Raw genomic sequence first — 16,461 nt, 5'->3', positions numbered from 1 at the left:
CCTGCCCATGTTACTTAAACGCTGCATTTCAGTTACCGCAACGCACCCGGAGTATAATCAATAATATGTACATGTCATGTTGTCAAGCAAAAGCTATTAATATCACACTCTTGAGGCTCACATTAAACATTTTGTTCACTTAGAGGCCGAGAGCCCATTAATGGAATCTTCTTGTGCACAATGAGTTGTGTGTGTTCGCACTGGTAGAGTGGCATGGGTGTAATGGGGGTGCTGGTGGTTTTAGGATTTCTTTCTTATCCTTTTAAAAGGCCATTTACATTTGAATTAATGTCATGGAGACTACTTAGTTCTTGTTTCAAGGATTAGATGTGCTGTTTTGACCCTTTTAGTCTTGGCAGTACACAGAAAAGAAAGGGGATTAATTGTACTCTGATCAGCGGAGCCATTATGAAATGATTAATTTTATTCAACATTTCTTGCTTAATTTTAGGCATGTTTTAGCCAATGCTGTTTGAGATTGAGCTATTGCACATATTTGTTACTGTTCTTGATTTCCATTTCATAAGCCACTTAGTGAGGACTTTGTCCTAGGTGATGGGAATGGAAATACTTGCCTTTTAAAAATATCATTGTATGAATGGGATGTCCCTTTCTCCATGCATTATTTACCTCAGGGATGGGATGCATCTAGTCTTCCAGATATTGCTAGACTGCAGCTCCCTATGATCCCTCAGTATTGCTTGTGCTAGGTAGAGCTGATAGGAATTGCAGTCCAGCAGTTGGAAGGGCTCCATGTCCCCCTACACCTGATACACATGGCTACATATATACAATACCAGACCAGGCATACTAGAAGTTGCCAGGAAGGTGTGTTTTGGAAGTTTATATACCCTGCAAAAGTGATGCCCAGTGAGTGAAGCCAATGGTATTTACGTTACCAATGAGCAGCTTGTCCAATCAATTTCAGTAGGACTAAATTATGATTTAGTTTCACTCAGACTGACAAAAAGTTGGGGGTGGAGAAGCTGTGAAGCACCTACAAGCCATTAGAGAAAGAAGCTGCTCAGATTTGGCCTACTTTCCCTTGCTACCACAGTGCAATCTTGGAAAAGTGCTAACCATTAGTGCACAAGGATTCTGGCCAAGAGGGAGCTTTTATGTAAGTTGTCCATTATATGCACCCATTTTCTACTTTGTGATATGAAACCACTTAAGAGCTTTTTTTAAAACATCAGCAAGGGGATAAAATTATGATCCATTTCATGAAAAAAAAATCATGCCCCTCTTCATGAAATACACAGAAACCTCTGGCCATTTGCTGCAGTTTCAAAGAGCAGCCTGGAAAAGGACAACATGATCTTTCTCAAAGGCTACAACACACATACACCCTCACGCACCCCATCTCCTCCAATCACCCATGGGGCCGGGATAGTATTTTGCTTGGTTTATCTTCCTTGGATGGGAAGGCATTAGAAGAAAGCAATGGAGTTATGAACAGCCCTTTTAATAATTCCATGCAGATGAGGCCGATGAAAGTTTGCAGCTTACAAAAACCGTTCTCTTCTCTTGAACGTTATTTTCAGTGCTAATACTTCTATCAAGGACAACATGCTCTGGATTGGACCATCATTCATTTATACCTAGTCTGTGTTCAAATGAATTGTAAGAAAGCAATGCACACACTTTCAGGTATAACTCTTCTAGTATGTCTGTCTCATAGCACATCTCTTTTGTGGGAAATATGTCCTCTATCTATCATCTATCTGTCTGTCTATCTATCTATCTATCTATCTATCTATCTATCTTTGGACCCATTAGTTTTAACAGTAATATAAATATCATCTTAGGCCCATCCAATTTAAAATAATGGTATGTAGAAGTGTTCAATTCTGGTTTGAGAGAATGGGGAATTATGTTGTAAAGGAGAAAGATACCAATATTTTTGTTCTTAGTTTTAGAACTATATTGTGATACTCAGTTTTTAGGGCTTATCATGAAAGAGGACTAAATAATTTTTGAATGAGGAATTTGTTTGCAAGCCTTATTCTGAAGGGACTGCAGTAGCCAAATTGAGCTACAAACACCTGTAAAACGGTTAAAATGTCATTCAAGCTGACAAGGGCTCAGTTGCATTGTATACTTGATGAGAAAGTACTGAGACGTTTGAAAGTGTCACTCACTGCTCTTGGTGCATGTAGACTTTTTTTAAAAAAACCCACCAGTTCAAAGTTGAACAAGACCAATACAAAGACTTTAGAAGTCCCCTAAGGATTGTGGAGCCATGGCATCCTGTTTATATCCTCAGGCAAACTTTTCTAGTTGTAATACATGGGATATTTGCTGGCCCAACAGTTGACGTTAATTAAAAACTCATATACAAAGCAAGTGACCCTCAACATTCAAGTGACCCACAACACTTTGCTGAGTTTTATATGCACATTTGTCAGAATCTGGTGGATGACAAGCAACCAATTAGAATCAGAATGATGGCTTGGATTTGTAACTCGTGTGTGTATATGCAAGAATGTATATGCAAGGGGTTGGTTAAAAAATCAAGTATGACAGAAACAGATTAGGTCCATTAATACACAAAATAATGTGCTAAAGAAAAGTACAGGCTAAGGTTATGTGAGTGTTTTTTAAAAAAGAAGGTGTCATGTGCTGTGGACTATATTTCATTTGACTAAGATTAATACTGACAAAGAACATGCAGCTAGGATTTTAAATTCTGAACAACCCGGACCAAGCAGTGTGACCCCTTAATTAGAATTTATTCAGACATAATTGTGGATGAGGGATTTGCTGACTAATCTCGCAAGTCAAAAACTGACAATTCTGGCCACAAGCTATGATGATGTCATCAATATAACGGGTAACAGAAAAATGATCTATTCTCCTTTTCTTGACCTTAACGCTCAGTTTTCTGTTACTGTAAATCATTCAAATCATGTCTATAAACCCTGGACCTGCCAAAATATTTGCCCAGAGGCTAGACTGGGGATGAGGTGATAGGGTCTAATTCTAAAGCAATTCTAAAGAGAGCTTAGGATTCAACTTTTCAATAGCATGGGACATACTTCTCACGCTGTTATTTCCATTATATTTGTATGTAAGGCAGAAGGATTCCAAGTTTGTTTCTTCAGACACATTATTATGCATCAGTGTGCATTAAGAAAAATGAATAGAAAGACGTACATATACAGGCAGGAAAACATGTATTCAAACCTGTAAAGATCCCATCTGTGTACCTGTTCTGTGTATTGTGCATTTCCTCCTCTCCGGGGCATTATTTATTAAGTAAAATATTTATACAGTATTCTGTCCTATATCACACGATCAGGCTGAGGCAAGAGAAAGAAAGGGAAGGCCGCCATTCCCATTGGATCCCCTAAGAGACCAGCTTTTGTTTCTTGCTCTCTTTCAGCTGCTTCTATTCCTCCTGATAGCGATACTTTTGTAACTTTTATAAATAAAATGTAGTTTCTACATTTGCTCCTACCCTTCTGCCCTCCCTGGGGCCAGCAATTCTGGCTGAAGAAACAAGCTGAACATTCCTTCAAATGAATATAAATTAATATATAAAACATATGAGCAAACTAAACTTGTATTCTGCAGGGACAGACCGTACATTTGTAGACTGCTACAGGATTCATCCTTCCTCCCCAAATCTGATGCTGAAAATAACAGCGTTCGTAAAAAATTGTATTGGTTTGCTCCCCAGTATAATAAGAGTTATTTTTAAAAAACAAAACCAAGAACCCAAGTTTGATTGCACTGCCTATAAAAATAGTTTTCAAACATTTCTATTAATTAGCATGCCTTGGACTGATTGCGAGCTAAGCTTCAGCTTCCCTTGGGTGGCTTGGGATACTTTAAAAGTTAGAATATTATTTATTTGAAAAATTTATAAGTCGTGTCTTCACCCAAAAGAGGATTTCAGGGTGGTCCACACAGAAGTTAGGCATTTACAACAATAAAAAGTAAGACATAAATATTGTAAGCTTGGGAGGCATAAATAACCAGCTAAAAATACAAATTTAAGATGTAAAATGCTTGAGAGAACTGGTGCAGACTATGTACAACACTGGGGTGAGATTTACCTCTCACTGGAAAGTTCCAAAGCCGGTGCGCTACCACAGAGACTGACTTCCATTTATAGCCAATAAGTGCGCCACCATCATAAGTGGAATATAGAGAAGGGCATTAGGGAGGCTGATAGTTTGTTGTGTCTTAACATGGTTCCAAATGCATTACAGCTAAGGTGAACCACAATATGATACTGTGGTATATGGTGATACAAGAGGTGAGAGAACCAGACTCATAGATAATATCTGAGCAGATCCTTTCCAAACAAAATAGTTTCACATTGGTGGCCACCATACATTAAAGATAATTCCCCTGAAGCCGTGAATAGTAAAATAAACTGCAACTGACAGGTTGACTCTGAACATGCATATTAAAAGGAATACATAATTCTTACCATCCTCCTTTGAGAATTTCCCAGCAAAATATGATTAACAGTTGTTTCAGATTGGCAAACTGATAAGAACATACAAATGCCAGAAATAAAGCAAAAGCAAAAAGGACAATATTGTATAGAAGTTGTGTGTGTGTGTGTGTGTGTGAAAGGAGGAGGTGAAGTGGGGGGGGGGAATAAATAAGACAGTCATATAAGTTACTCTTATTCAGATACCAAAGGGGCGAGTTCCATGTGCAGAAAATGTCACACATTTAATGATAGTAATCAAACTACATTAGCCTGTGCTTTAGTCCCGTTAAAATAAACAGCATTTAAGCCATTCATTACTGACTAAACAAATCACAATGGGATCCAACCCATTATCTTTCATTTGTGACATAATCTTTTGGCTATATGAGGTTATGGTCAAATTTGGACAGTATAATATAAAATAATTCAGAAGGCCCAACTGGACCTTTACTCTTCTAGGACAAGTTCACTCATGGATTTTTGAATGCATCTTATGGTGTCTAGATGAGCAACCCAAGGAAACATCTACCTTTATGAGAATTGCAAGACAAGGTCTAAATGCAACTGTTAGTCTCAACTACTAAAGTGAACAAGTTCAATTGGTCTACTGTAGTTGGGCTAAACATTAAATTTGGGCTCCAGATTTCCAATTCACTCCTTCAAATTGGGAGCCCAGAACTTTCATTTTCATATTTTGATGTCAAAAAACAAAACAATTGATTATTCAAATTGTCATTATACGTTTTACAAATCATAGAAGACAGATAATTAATTGTCTTTGGTTCTGCAGAGAACCACTGAGAGCTCCTAGTGGAAAATGCAGGAAAAGCATCTGTTCCTTGATGTCAGTCAAGAGTCTGAGGAGAGCCTGGTCACAAAGAATGATAAAAATAAGTCAAGGCTCATCATGACTCTCATGAACACAAGAAATATAAACAATAATAAGGCAACAAACAAACGTTTAAAACAAGTCATTTATAGGCCTTAACAGTAAACATAGTATCTAAATGCTCATCTTAGAGATTTTAGATAGCTGTTTGCAGGGAACAAAAAAGAAACCAAATTGGCAACAAATAAACAAAATAAGATTTTATTATGCATTATTAGTGGAAAATGTTAGATACAAAACACACAATATATTAATTTTAGCATCTCTTGTACAGCGTAATCTGATTTGTTTTTCATGATTTTGTTCATAATCAAGTATTAAGTTAGAGAAAAGATAAAACAAAAACATTTGAAATATTATTTTAATTTTGTTTTAAAAATCTATCTATCTATATCTCAACATAAGGTTTGACTCAGAAAAAGGCACACAGTGTCTACACAGGGAGGCAATGATTCAAACTCAACAGAATCTTGTTGGCTTGCTCCCTCCACCAACATTAGCATAAGGCAGTTCTTCAAGAAATGGTGAGTCCGTGTGTATTCCCTCTGCCCTTACTCCTTATCTCACCTTTGATTACTTCACAGAAGGAGAAATGGATGGAGCATATGGGAAGCACATGTGAAGATCACATTCTCTGTAATGCCTTCACAAGTTTGTTCTGCATGTATGGATGTATTTGTTGGGAGAGGTTAGCTAAGGTTAGGAAAACAAAGCTCTAAGGAGCTCCATGGGACTTCCTGCCTTGCCCATTGACCCACACTCAGAGTAATCAAGGTACATCATTTTCTACACATATAAGAAAAAGGATTTTGGCAAAGCAGAAAGGCCATTTAAAATGTGTTTTAGTTTATAGTAACATAATTAGCAGGAAAAATGCCGGTCCTGCCATGTAAACATCCTTCCCACCAGTCAAACTGGGAATCTGTTTTTGTTGTGACCTTGATTTTGTCTCCAACTTTGAAAGTCAAATCCCCCGGCTGTTGCCCTTCAAACGGATATATTGCTGTCACAATTGTAGAACTGGTCTGAGAGTTGCCTAAAAAGAAAAGACAGTTTCAGTTCAAAACATCTTGTTACACTTTACCGTGAACTGTAAATTTCACATAGTGCCAACTTCTTTCTATGAAGAAATTGGAAGAATCTGAATGGAATTTGCTTTTGTTGTTGTTTGTGGCCAAAGGTAAACCTCTTAAGATACTCTGTTGAGTCTCCCAATATTCCAGTGTGGATTTACATTAAAAATCCACAGAACGAAAGGAAAGACTTAGAGGGAGAATAGACAGTTCAGATTTCATGGTACATCAACTACGTTTTAAGGGATGCGTGTGTTTTACAGTACTTTTGAATATCTGAACAGCAGTTTGAGAGCAGGGTCTGTTTCCTTTCTGCCTTGCTGTGGGTTGGCCATTGTTAGGAACTGAACACTCGGTGTTCATTTTATCATGAGCCAGCAGCAGTCTTCTGCTCTCAGCATCCGGTAATGTTTGGGCATGAAAACATTTACCATGAACAAATTTGTTAAAATATTTTATATGGCCAGGCTTTGAATAACAGAGAAAAATAAAAGGACAGCATTTGCAGAACAGAACTAGGAATAAACCTGGGTGTTGTATTTTTCAACTACAACACCCAGAATTCCCCAGCCAGCATGGGCAAGAGAGTAGTAATCTAGGTAGCGCATTGTTAAATTACTGGTAAAGAAGCTCAGCAACTGTTGAAAAACTGAGCAACTAGAATACTGAAATATCAAGTCTTTCAGGGTTTGCCGGTGACAGTAGGCCAGCTGAAGGTGTCTTTCAGGGTTTGCCGGAGAGGTCTTTAGATTGTCTTTCCCTGCCAGCTCAAACTGAATCAAATCATCTTAACATACAATAAATTGCATTTTTAAAACTCTTATAGGTCAGACAAGAATCATTCGTCTGACTCCCTACAAGCAGTTTACCATAATTGACCACAGACGATGAAACAACAGTGAAGGTGGAAAGTAATTTAAAACAGCAGCATGACTGGAAGATAGGTGAGCCTTCGAATGGTAGGCCTTTCTTTTAAACCCAAAGTTAGTAAATTCTACAGTAGAGCTTGTATTGGACTTGTTTATGAGAAAAAATTAACACTTTAAAAAAATGGATTGCAAAGCCATACATGTTAGAAAATGTAAACTCAGTACTTTTACAAAATCTACTGAAAATCTGCAGGGAACCTTTGTTTGCATGGGGATAGTTGAAGATTGGGCAATGCACAAGTAAGTAAACTGTTACATAAGTTGTTATGTTTCAACAATCTTTCTTTGGATTTCAAAAATCATCAGCTAAGAATTATTCAACTCACACAAGATGGTGCTACAGTGCTACATTCAACAAAACATTATCTGTGCTGTTGAGCCCTCTTGATCAGTTCATATGAAACCCACAGAAAAAAAACACACTGATTTTAATTGTTTGCTGTTGTTTTTGTTATGTTGCATCTGTTTAGAATGGGGAAGGGATTCACTACTAGCGCCACTTATATCAAATGAAAACAAGGTCTTCTGCACATCTAGTTTTATTGAGGAAACTACCCAATGCTCAGAGATGGGCAGCCTTTCAACACCAGGGCTGTTGTAGCTTTGTTTTATTGAAGAGGAAATTCCAGCAGGTTTAGGTAGTTACGTAAGGCAGCCAAAGAGGCATTTGCCCAATATTGCTGCACTGGGAGATAATCTGTGTGTTGAGTTCAGATGAACCGAGCAATCCTACCTGACCCAGACTTCTAAGGGCCAGGTGTGGTGACACTAGGCCAGCTGAAGGTGTGCTGAATCCAAAGACACCCCCCCCCCCAGCCTAGAGGTGGTGAAGTTACTCCACAGGACTGTCCTTACCATTGCCAAATTTGTGGTGGCATTGGAGCCGCATCCTGGGCTGAAGAGGCTTGGAACTAGCTTAAACCAACTCCTTCCTCTCCACACCATTTACATATCCCCTTTTCCACATTCTTCTGCTGGTAGATCTTAACCAGCAGACAGAATCTGCCAGAAGACTACTCTGCTGGTAAGTCTCTGGGCATTTCTGTTGGCAGATGAGTATTGTTCCTAATTCTAAACAGTTTAGGCCTAATCCTAACCCCTTAGATCTGGTCAGCTTTATACAGAAAATATGCCCATATTTTTATTGCCTATTCTACATTATCAACCAGCTCAGTCACAAAATGTTTTTTATGTGCAATAACCACACTTTCCTGATAGCTAAATCTCCTTTGAGTACATTGCAGTTGTTAACATTTTGAAAGGAATAGATGTGTTTCTCACAAGGAGGATAACATTATCCAGGCAAACAATGGCCAGGAGCTTCTATGTACCACCACGGATTTTTAATACTGCAAAACAGATTCTGCAAACCAGATGTTGATTAAACCCATTTCAGTTCAGCAGTGACCTATAGTAAACCCATAATGCTGACAAAGCCGAAGACAACATTTCTTTCCCTTGTACTTTCACAGAACAGATGTTGGGATAGAATTAAATGGCCAACGAGAATGACCTGGCATCTCCATGACTATTAATCCAATTCATATACAAAAGTATCATTTTTATTTTTGTTATCTGTACTGGGAGAGACTTATAGCTTCTGCCATAACTGATCTGTCACAAGCTCCAATTACGCTCCTCCTGGGATAGGATGGGGGGAAGCAGCACAGTGCTCTGATCATCTCCCACAGAGTGTTTCTTCTGCAACAAGACTGAACCTGTCCCAGAGGTCAAGTTTACATTTGAACAGTTAATATACATCAGGCTGCTAAAAACCAAAACAAAGGAAAAAAGAAAAAAAAGTAATAGTAGGAATCCTAATTTCGTCCCCCATCATCAAAACAGCCTTCTCAAAAAGGAAGAGTAAGAAAATCAACACATTCCATGTTGAGATGGGGGACAGATTTGTGTATGTTATTTTTTTTCAACATAATGTTTGCTTCACAAGCAAAAGGAGACCTATATTTAATATGACAGCTATCTGCTTTTCAATGGCTTATGATTGTTAGGGATGGATTACTAAGAATGAGAGCCAGTACGGTGTAGTGGTTTGAGTGTTGGACTAGGACGCTGAGAGACCAGGATTTGAATCCCCCTCTCTACCATGGAAACCCACTTGGGCAAATTACATTTTCTCAGCCTCAGAGGAGGGCAAAAGCAAGCCCCCTCTGAACAAAACTAGTCAAGAAAACCCCATGGCAGAGTTGCCTTAGGGCAGGCGTCGGCAACCCCCGGCCTGCGGGCCTGATGCAGCCTGCGGAGGCGGCAGGACCGGCCCCAGCCTGGTCCTGCCGCTGCCACCGCCTCCTCCACCTCCTCCTCCCCAGGCCGCGCCGCCATCCTCCTCCTCCGCCACGCGGGGGAGGAAGAGGAGGGCCGCACGGCCTGGGGCAGAGGAGGCAAAGGGGGAAGCCGCGCGCTGCCCTCCCTGCCTCCCAGTGCCACCCACCTCCTTCTCCTCTGCCCCGCCCCCAGGCCGCACAGGAAGAGGAGAAGAAGGAAGAGGAGGCAAAGGGGGAAGCCCCACGGGGCCCCGCGCCACCCTCCCTGCCTCCCCGCGGGGCCCCGCGCCGCCTTCCCTGCCTCCCAGCGCCGCCCACCTCATTCTCCTCTGCCTTCTCCCTGCCTCCCCAGGCCGCACAGTGCATGGAGGAGGGGGGAGGAGGAGGAGGAAGAGGAGGGAGGAAGAGGAGGAGGGGGCAGCAGAAGGAGGAAGAGGAGGAAGAGGAAGAAAAGGAGGTGGGGGCAGCAGAAGGAGGAAGAGGAAGAAAAGGAGGAGGGGGCAGCAGGAGGAGGAAGAGGAGGTTTTTTTAAATTTTATTTTGTGTGCTTTTAATGCTAACAAGTCTCCCTTGTAGTGTGATGATGATGATGATGATGATGATGATGATGACGACGACGACGATGATGATGATATGAGTCAGCTTCAGAGGCATGCAAGCACTGTTTTAGAAGCCGAGAGAGTGTCACCTTCCAAAGTGTGTTTTGGGTGCTTTTAATGCTAACAAGTCTCCCTTGCTTTGACAATGATAGTGTGATGATGATGATGATGATATGAGTCAGCTTCAGAGTCATGCAAGCACTGTTTCAGAAGCCAAGAGAGTGTCACCTTCCAAAGTGTGTTTTGGGTGCTTTTAATGCGAACAAGTCTCCCTTGCTTTGACAATGATAGTGTGATGATGATGATGATGATATGAGTCAGCTTGAGAGGCATGCACGCACTGTTTCTGAAGCCAAGAGAGTGTGACTTTCCAAGGTGTCTTTTCTGTGTGTTTTTGGTTCTTTAATGGTGATATTGATATCAGAAAGCCTCTGAGGCATGGCCAATGTAAATTGCTGTGATTTTTACAAACTCATGCGCAGTGAAGAAAAACCAAAGTCCCTTGACCAAGTACACACTTTTGAGAAGTACACTTGGTGCAAGAACGGTGAAGCCACCTTGACATGTTCAATATGCATAGCCATGTTAAACCATGCTAAGTGTTAAACCCAAGGGGTTTGGTTATGGAATAAGCCTCTGAAATATGCAATGTGAAATATGCAATAAAGCCATGTGAAATGCACAGATGTGCTGTTGTGTGTGTTTTGGAATGCAGGTTGGGGGTGTTTGGCCAGAAAGGGACCGAGGAGGAGAGGGCGGGCACACGCCTCCTCCTCCCCGCGGGGCTTTGGTGGAAGCTCCGCCCCCGGCGTGCGGCTCCGCCCCGGAGGGTGGAAGCTCCACCCCTGGTGTGCAGCCCCACACCCGGAGGGTGGAAGCTCCACCCCCGCGCCTTCGGCCCCCCCAAGTTGTCTGAGGGACAGCAACCCGGCCCCTGGCTCAAAAAGGTTGCCTACCCCTGCCTTAGGGTTACTGTAAATTGGAAATGACTTGAAGGCACACAACAATGGCAACAACTAAGAATGACAGTGCATCCTTTATATGGTGGGCAATTGTGCGCCCCCTTGATGTTGTTAGCCAGTAACTTCCCATCAGCCCTAGCCAGCATAGCAAATGATGAGGGATTTCAAGAGGTGCACTATGAAACAATCTGAAGGGCCACAGTAGTTCATCCCATTTTACTCAATGCATTTCCTTCCACATTTCAAGACAAAAAAAAAGCTTCATGATGTACCTGTGGCATTATACAAGATGCCTGATTTATGGCAGAGTAGCAATAGTGATACTGACTAAATGGAGATGTGACAGTGGCACAGCCATCTTCCTTTAATGCTGTAAATTTGGCATCCAACTGGCTGTTGAGAATGGGGTTTTTAACAGATTGGTGTTGTGGTCTTCACAACTAGTTTAAGAAATAATTCAGACAAACTCAGGTAGAGATTAAAACAAAGCAACATTACTGAACGGAATACTACATTCTGTTCAAAATTACTCTTACTCTCAGTTTTCCCAAGTAAAAACAAAAAACTTAAAATATAAAGATCTAATCTGCTTCTTCCCAGGAATTACTAGACTTGAAATTGCAAAAAAATGGAAACAAGGGAATCTCTCTCTTGAAAACTGGTGGAATAGAGTATGGGAAACATGGCTAATGGAAAAACTATCAGATAAAATGTCATCTACTATAAGATCTACAAACCAGAAACCACTTGTAGAATGCTGGCATCCTCTCACAGAATATATTAATGACACTACACAGCTTTTGAAACCTCCAGTCCATCACTTGTGGAACTGGAATGATGTACTCTTCTCTGAACCTCTGAATCCTTGATAATATGTTCAACAAAAAAAATCTATATATCTTATCTTTTCTTCTATTATCATATTCATGACTGTTTTTGTTAATGTTTTCTATAGCTTATTCTTCAATGAAAGTGATTTACTGTAAGTCAACGCCTATGCAAATCCTACAACCAAAGTTAAAAAACAAAAAAGCAAAAAACTTTATATACAAAAACATATTAAAACACATTAGTAGTAAAACATTAATGAGATTTTTATCATTTGACCACTATCTCTAAAACTGTTTAAAATCACAATAAAAAACAGAGGGTTTTTTTTGTTAAAAAACAATTATGGTTAAATATTAAAAACAATAAAACAATGTTTTATTACGAACATGTTTAGATATGTTTTATAAAGCTTTTTAACACAGGTGTATGTATGTGTGTATATATATTCTCTCTCCCCCCACTTTCTCTCTCAATATATAGAGACACACACACACATAGCTGCTCTTGCTTGACTTCTCAGTCTTGTTATGAAGTGTTTTGAATTCCAGTCTCTTATACGATGCCAGAACGAAGCAAACAAATAAATGTCCAGTTCACATATAAAATAGGGCAACGGGTTAATTTTAATGCCAAAAGTAGTGCAGGTAAAGATTGCTGAACTTTCTTCCACTGTATCTTACCAGATTCTACAGTTCAGAAGAAAAAATATTATTCAGTACTAGAACTGGAAAGATGACTGTCTGAAACAATAAAGAGCCAGGTAGATCATGGACTGGGAATCATGTGCCCCCCCTGGATGTGGTTGGATTGGAACCTCCTGAAACTCTATTTAAGACAGCCAATGGTGAGAAATGTTAGGCGTTGCAGTACAACATCTGGAGGGCCACACAATTCTCACCCCTGCTGTGGAGAATACTGTATTAGGTGGGATAATGATCTGATTTGATAGAAAGCAGTTTTCTCTGATCCACTTCTGATACTGGGTTTGCATGGTGGGCACAGGGGAAAGCCTGGACATTGGACTGTGGGGATGTAAGAAAAGAAAGCGTTTGACCTCCTTGACCCATACAGCCACCACTTTCATTGTTGAAATTGGCCACTACCCCAATCCCATGCCTTACATGCGAACAAACTATCTTCCCTTGCAATGATACCAAGATTTGCTCCCAGACTACATTTACTAATAAATTAAGGCCTTCTCCTAGAGATAAATAAATCTCTATTTTCTCCCATACTTAAATTCTTTAAATCTAAGAGGGGTTTTCTGTCTGTTTTATTACAAAATTGTAGAGTTTAGTCTGGTTTTTTTTTAAATAAATGAAATTCTTAACCCTTCCTAGCCAGCCCTGCTAACTCCTAAAGGTTTTGCACCAATTTGTTCTATTATCTATTTATTTCAACTTTTGGGGCCAAAATGTGGATTTACATATGACCCATGGATACATCGAGGGTCAGACTTAAGGGGGCAGCCCAGCTGGGGAGAGACTGATGGTGATCGCATGCCCTTGCAGGCCTTTCCCCAACTGAACTTTCTCCTGAGGAGGCAGCCCAGCTGAGGAGAGACTCCAAGGTGATCGCACGCCTTGCAAGCCTTTCCCCAACTGAGCTTTCTCCTGAGGAGGCAGCCCAGCTGAGGAGAGACTCCAGGGGAGCGCACCCTTGCAAGCCTTTCCCCAACTGAGCTTTCTCCTGAGAGAGGCAGCCCAGCTGAGGAGAGATCCCAGGGACGACGCGCACCCTTGCAAGCCTTTCCCCAACTGAGCTTCTCTCCTGAGGAGGCAGCCCAGCTGAGGAGAGACTCCAGGGTAAATGTGCAACCTTTCAGTGTCTCCTCAGCTGGGTTGTCCCTTGCGGAGGCAGCCGCGGGGGCGGGGAGGCTTGGTTGAAGGACGTTTTGCTCCGTGGATAGGTCCACCAGGATTTTGGAGGCTATTTTGGGGCAAAAAGTTCTGACTTATAGTTAAGTATATACAGTATATCCTGCCTTTCTCCCACAATGGGACTCAAGGGATCAACACCTATCAAGACCTCTGCAACCAACTCTGTACTGGTCTGCATTTTCATTCATGTACTGTATATATAGCACTTATGTGCCTTCACAGCCTTCTATGCTTTCTATGCCTTTATATCTTGCCTCAAATCTTGTGTTTATGCAGATGTATTTTTTTTAAAAAAACACTCTTTTAATTACTTCTGAAAACCAACATTGTACACTAAGTATTTGTTTCATCTGAACAACTGCACATTTGCCAAGCTAAGGATATGAAAAAGTACAGGTTCTTAGTGTCTGCCTGTTACTCAATAAGTGTAACAAAATGGCATTGACCCAAAACACAATAAAACAAAGACCTCAATTTTCTAGTCCTACATGCACTGACCTCAATCTCTAGTGCCTTTGTAATCAGCTGGCTCAGCAGTGGCATGGATTTTCAAGGCTTCCTCCCTGCCCTTATGATCAAAATTCCACGTTACATTTTTGCTCATTTCAGGACAATACAAAGGATGCCAAATTAAAATGAGTGCAGAAATGCCAGAAAACAGATTTTACCAGATCAAAAACAGTGCAGAAATTATTTCCTGGGATTTTCTGTTTTATGATCAGTACTAAGACAGTTTATATTAGAAACAACAGAGGGAGAAAAGCTACTAGATGGATGTTTATTTTAGTTGAAATAAGCTAGAAGTCTGCTAGGGAAAACTGAAGCACAAAAATAGACTTTGCTGCATAAACCCCGTTAAAAGAGAGAAAGGATTCACTGTTTAATATTTACTAAAGATGCGTATGTCACCATGGCTATAAAACAGATACACACACATTATCCGTCTGCTTAAGGATCTCTGACACAATATCCATTAGTCACTCTGATCTGTCTTGCTGCTTTTACAGTTTTAGAGTAATCTCCTGAAGATGGCCTACTAGAAATTATTACAAACATATGTAACGAGCTTTCTGTGCTTCAGTTCTTCCTGCCATGACATGATTCAACTGACATAGATTTCTCTTACTAGGAAAAGAAAAATACCTCTGAGTCTGAGGCCCCATTCACACTATGAAAAATAAGGTGTGAAACTGGGTTATTTTTGTGATGTTCACACTTGCCCTGACGGCACTGGGTGCAGTTTGCAGGGGGGGGGCTACCAAAAACCCCACTTAACAGGGTACATTCAGTAACTGTTTTTTCCCTCATGTCTTTTTTTAAAAGCCGCAACGATCTGCAACTTTAGTAGTGTGAGTAAGCTTTGAATCAATTCGGATTGCGCTGCATCATTGCTGAAAATGGAGGCATCCTCATTTTAAACCAAATAGTGGCAAGTGTGAATGGCAACAAGGTTAAAATGCACAGAGAGATTCAGAAATGGAAAATGTAGTGGGAATACTAATCCGGTATGCATCACCGCAGAGATCCGCATCTCCTTGGGACAAAAATGTAAATGTGAATGCCCCCTGAGAGAGAGAGAGTGACTTGCTCAAGGTCACCCCATGGGTTTGCATAGCCCAGCGAAGATTTAAATCCTGTTCTCCCGAGTTGTAGTCCAACATCAAATGACTAAACCATGCTGGCCATGTAAACAGTTTTTTGAGGAACAATTCATGTTAAGGAAAAAGCAACATGGTTATACAGTAAGAGAAATAAACTTGATGTGAGAGTCAGAGGGACTCAGCAGAAGCCAATTGAGAACCACACAGGTGAAATGGTAATACATTAACAAGTCCAGAGTGCCAGGACAGAAATGCATAGTAGATAATTGGACCACGACCCTGACAATTGTAAAGTGGTCAAGGCTGAGATGATGAAATCACAATTGTGGATGAACAAGGAGAACCAATGGGAATGATGTACACGCCTACTGGGTGGAAACAGACACAGTAGGTGGTACCATGATATGGCTATAATAAGGACATAGATCCCAATGTATTTTGTGGGTAGTAGTTGTGGATAGTAGTAGTTGGATTGGAGAGTGAGGAGTTGAGTATTGTTTGGAGCTGTATAGATAGAATAAAGTAGATCTTTTATATAACTACTGAGTTGTCTGTTCTTGGGTGAAGCACAAGAACCAGCAGGACCTGGTGAAGAAGGGTGAAGACTTCTGTGGAAGCAAGAGTGAGAAGGCTTGGAGAGTTTGTCGGGGTCTTCAGCCTGTTCTCTGCAACTCTTGCAAGATATAACAACTGGCCAAAACTGGTCGCGTGGTGCACAACCAGTGTGAGTTCCAGGCCAGGTGAAGAGCCACAATCCCATCATCCTTGACATCCAAACATAGTGGTAGCCAAACTGGATAGCAAAATTCAATCACATTTCGTATTATTTCTGAAATTTCAAACCTGTAAACACCACTCATCGAAGCTGAGTAACTGGGAAGCCAGGGTAAAGCCTGCTTGGGGCTCGCATATCTGTGGAAAATCCAGATATTATATTCATTATTATGGCCCAGCTAATCTTGTAT

At 40.7% G+C, this 16,461-nt stretch overlaps 1 protein-coding gene across 1 annotated transcript in view; it reads right to left on the bottom strand.

Moving 5' to 3' along the window:
* Positions 1 to 5,552: 5,552 nt before the first annotated feature.
* Positions 5,553 to 16,461, bottom strand: part of SH3YL1 (SH3 and SYLF domain containing 1) — a 39,795-nt gene continuing 28,886 nt past the window's right edge. The window contains 3 exon segments of the mRNA XM_042446521.1: positions 5,553 to 6,375; positions 16,353 to 16,379; positions 16,382 to 16,408. Coding sequence (XP_042302455.1) covers positions 6,182 to 6,375; positions 16,353 to 16,379; positions 16,382 to 16,408 — 248 coding nt within the window. The 3' untranslated portion in view covers positions 5,553 to 6,181.

This window comes from Sceloporus undulatus, chromosome 1, assembly GCF_019175285.1.
Source record: "Sceloporus undulatus isolate JIND9_A2432 ecotype Alabama chromosome 1, SceUnd_v1.1, whole genome shotgun sequence".
Taxonomy (NCBI): Eukaryota; Metazoa; Chordata; class Lepidosauria; order Squamata; family Phrynosomatidae; genus Sceloporus; species Sceloporus undulatus.
The sequence above is the reverse complement of the archived record's forward strand: the minus strand, read 5'-3'. Positions and strand labels throughout refer to the sequence as shown.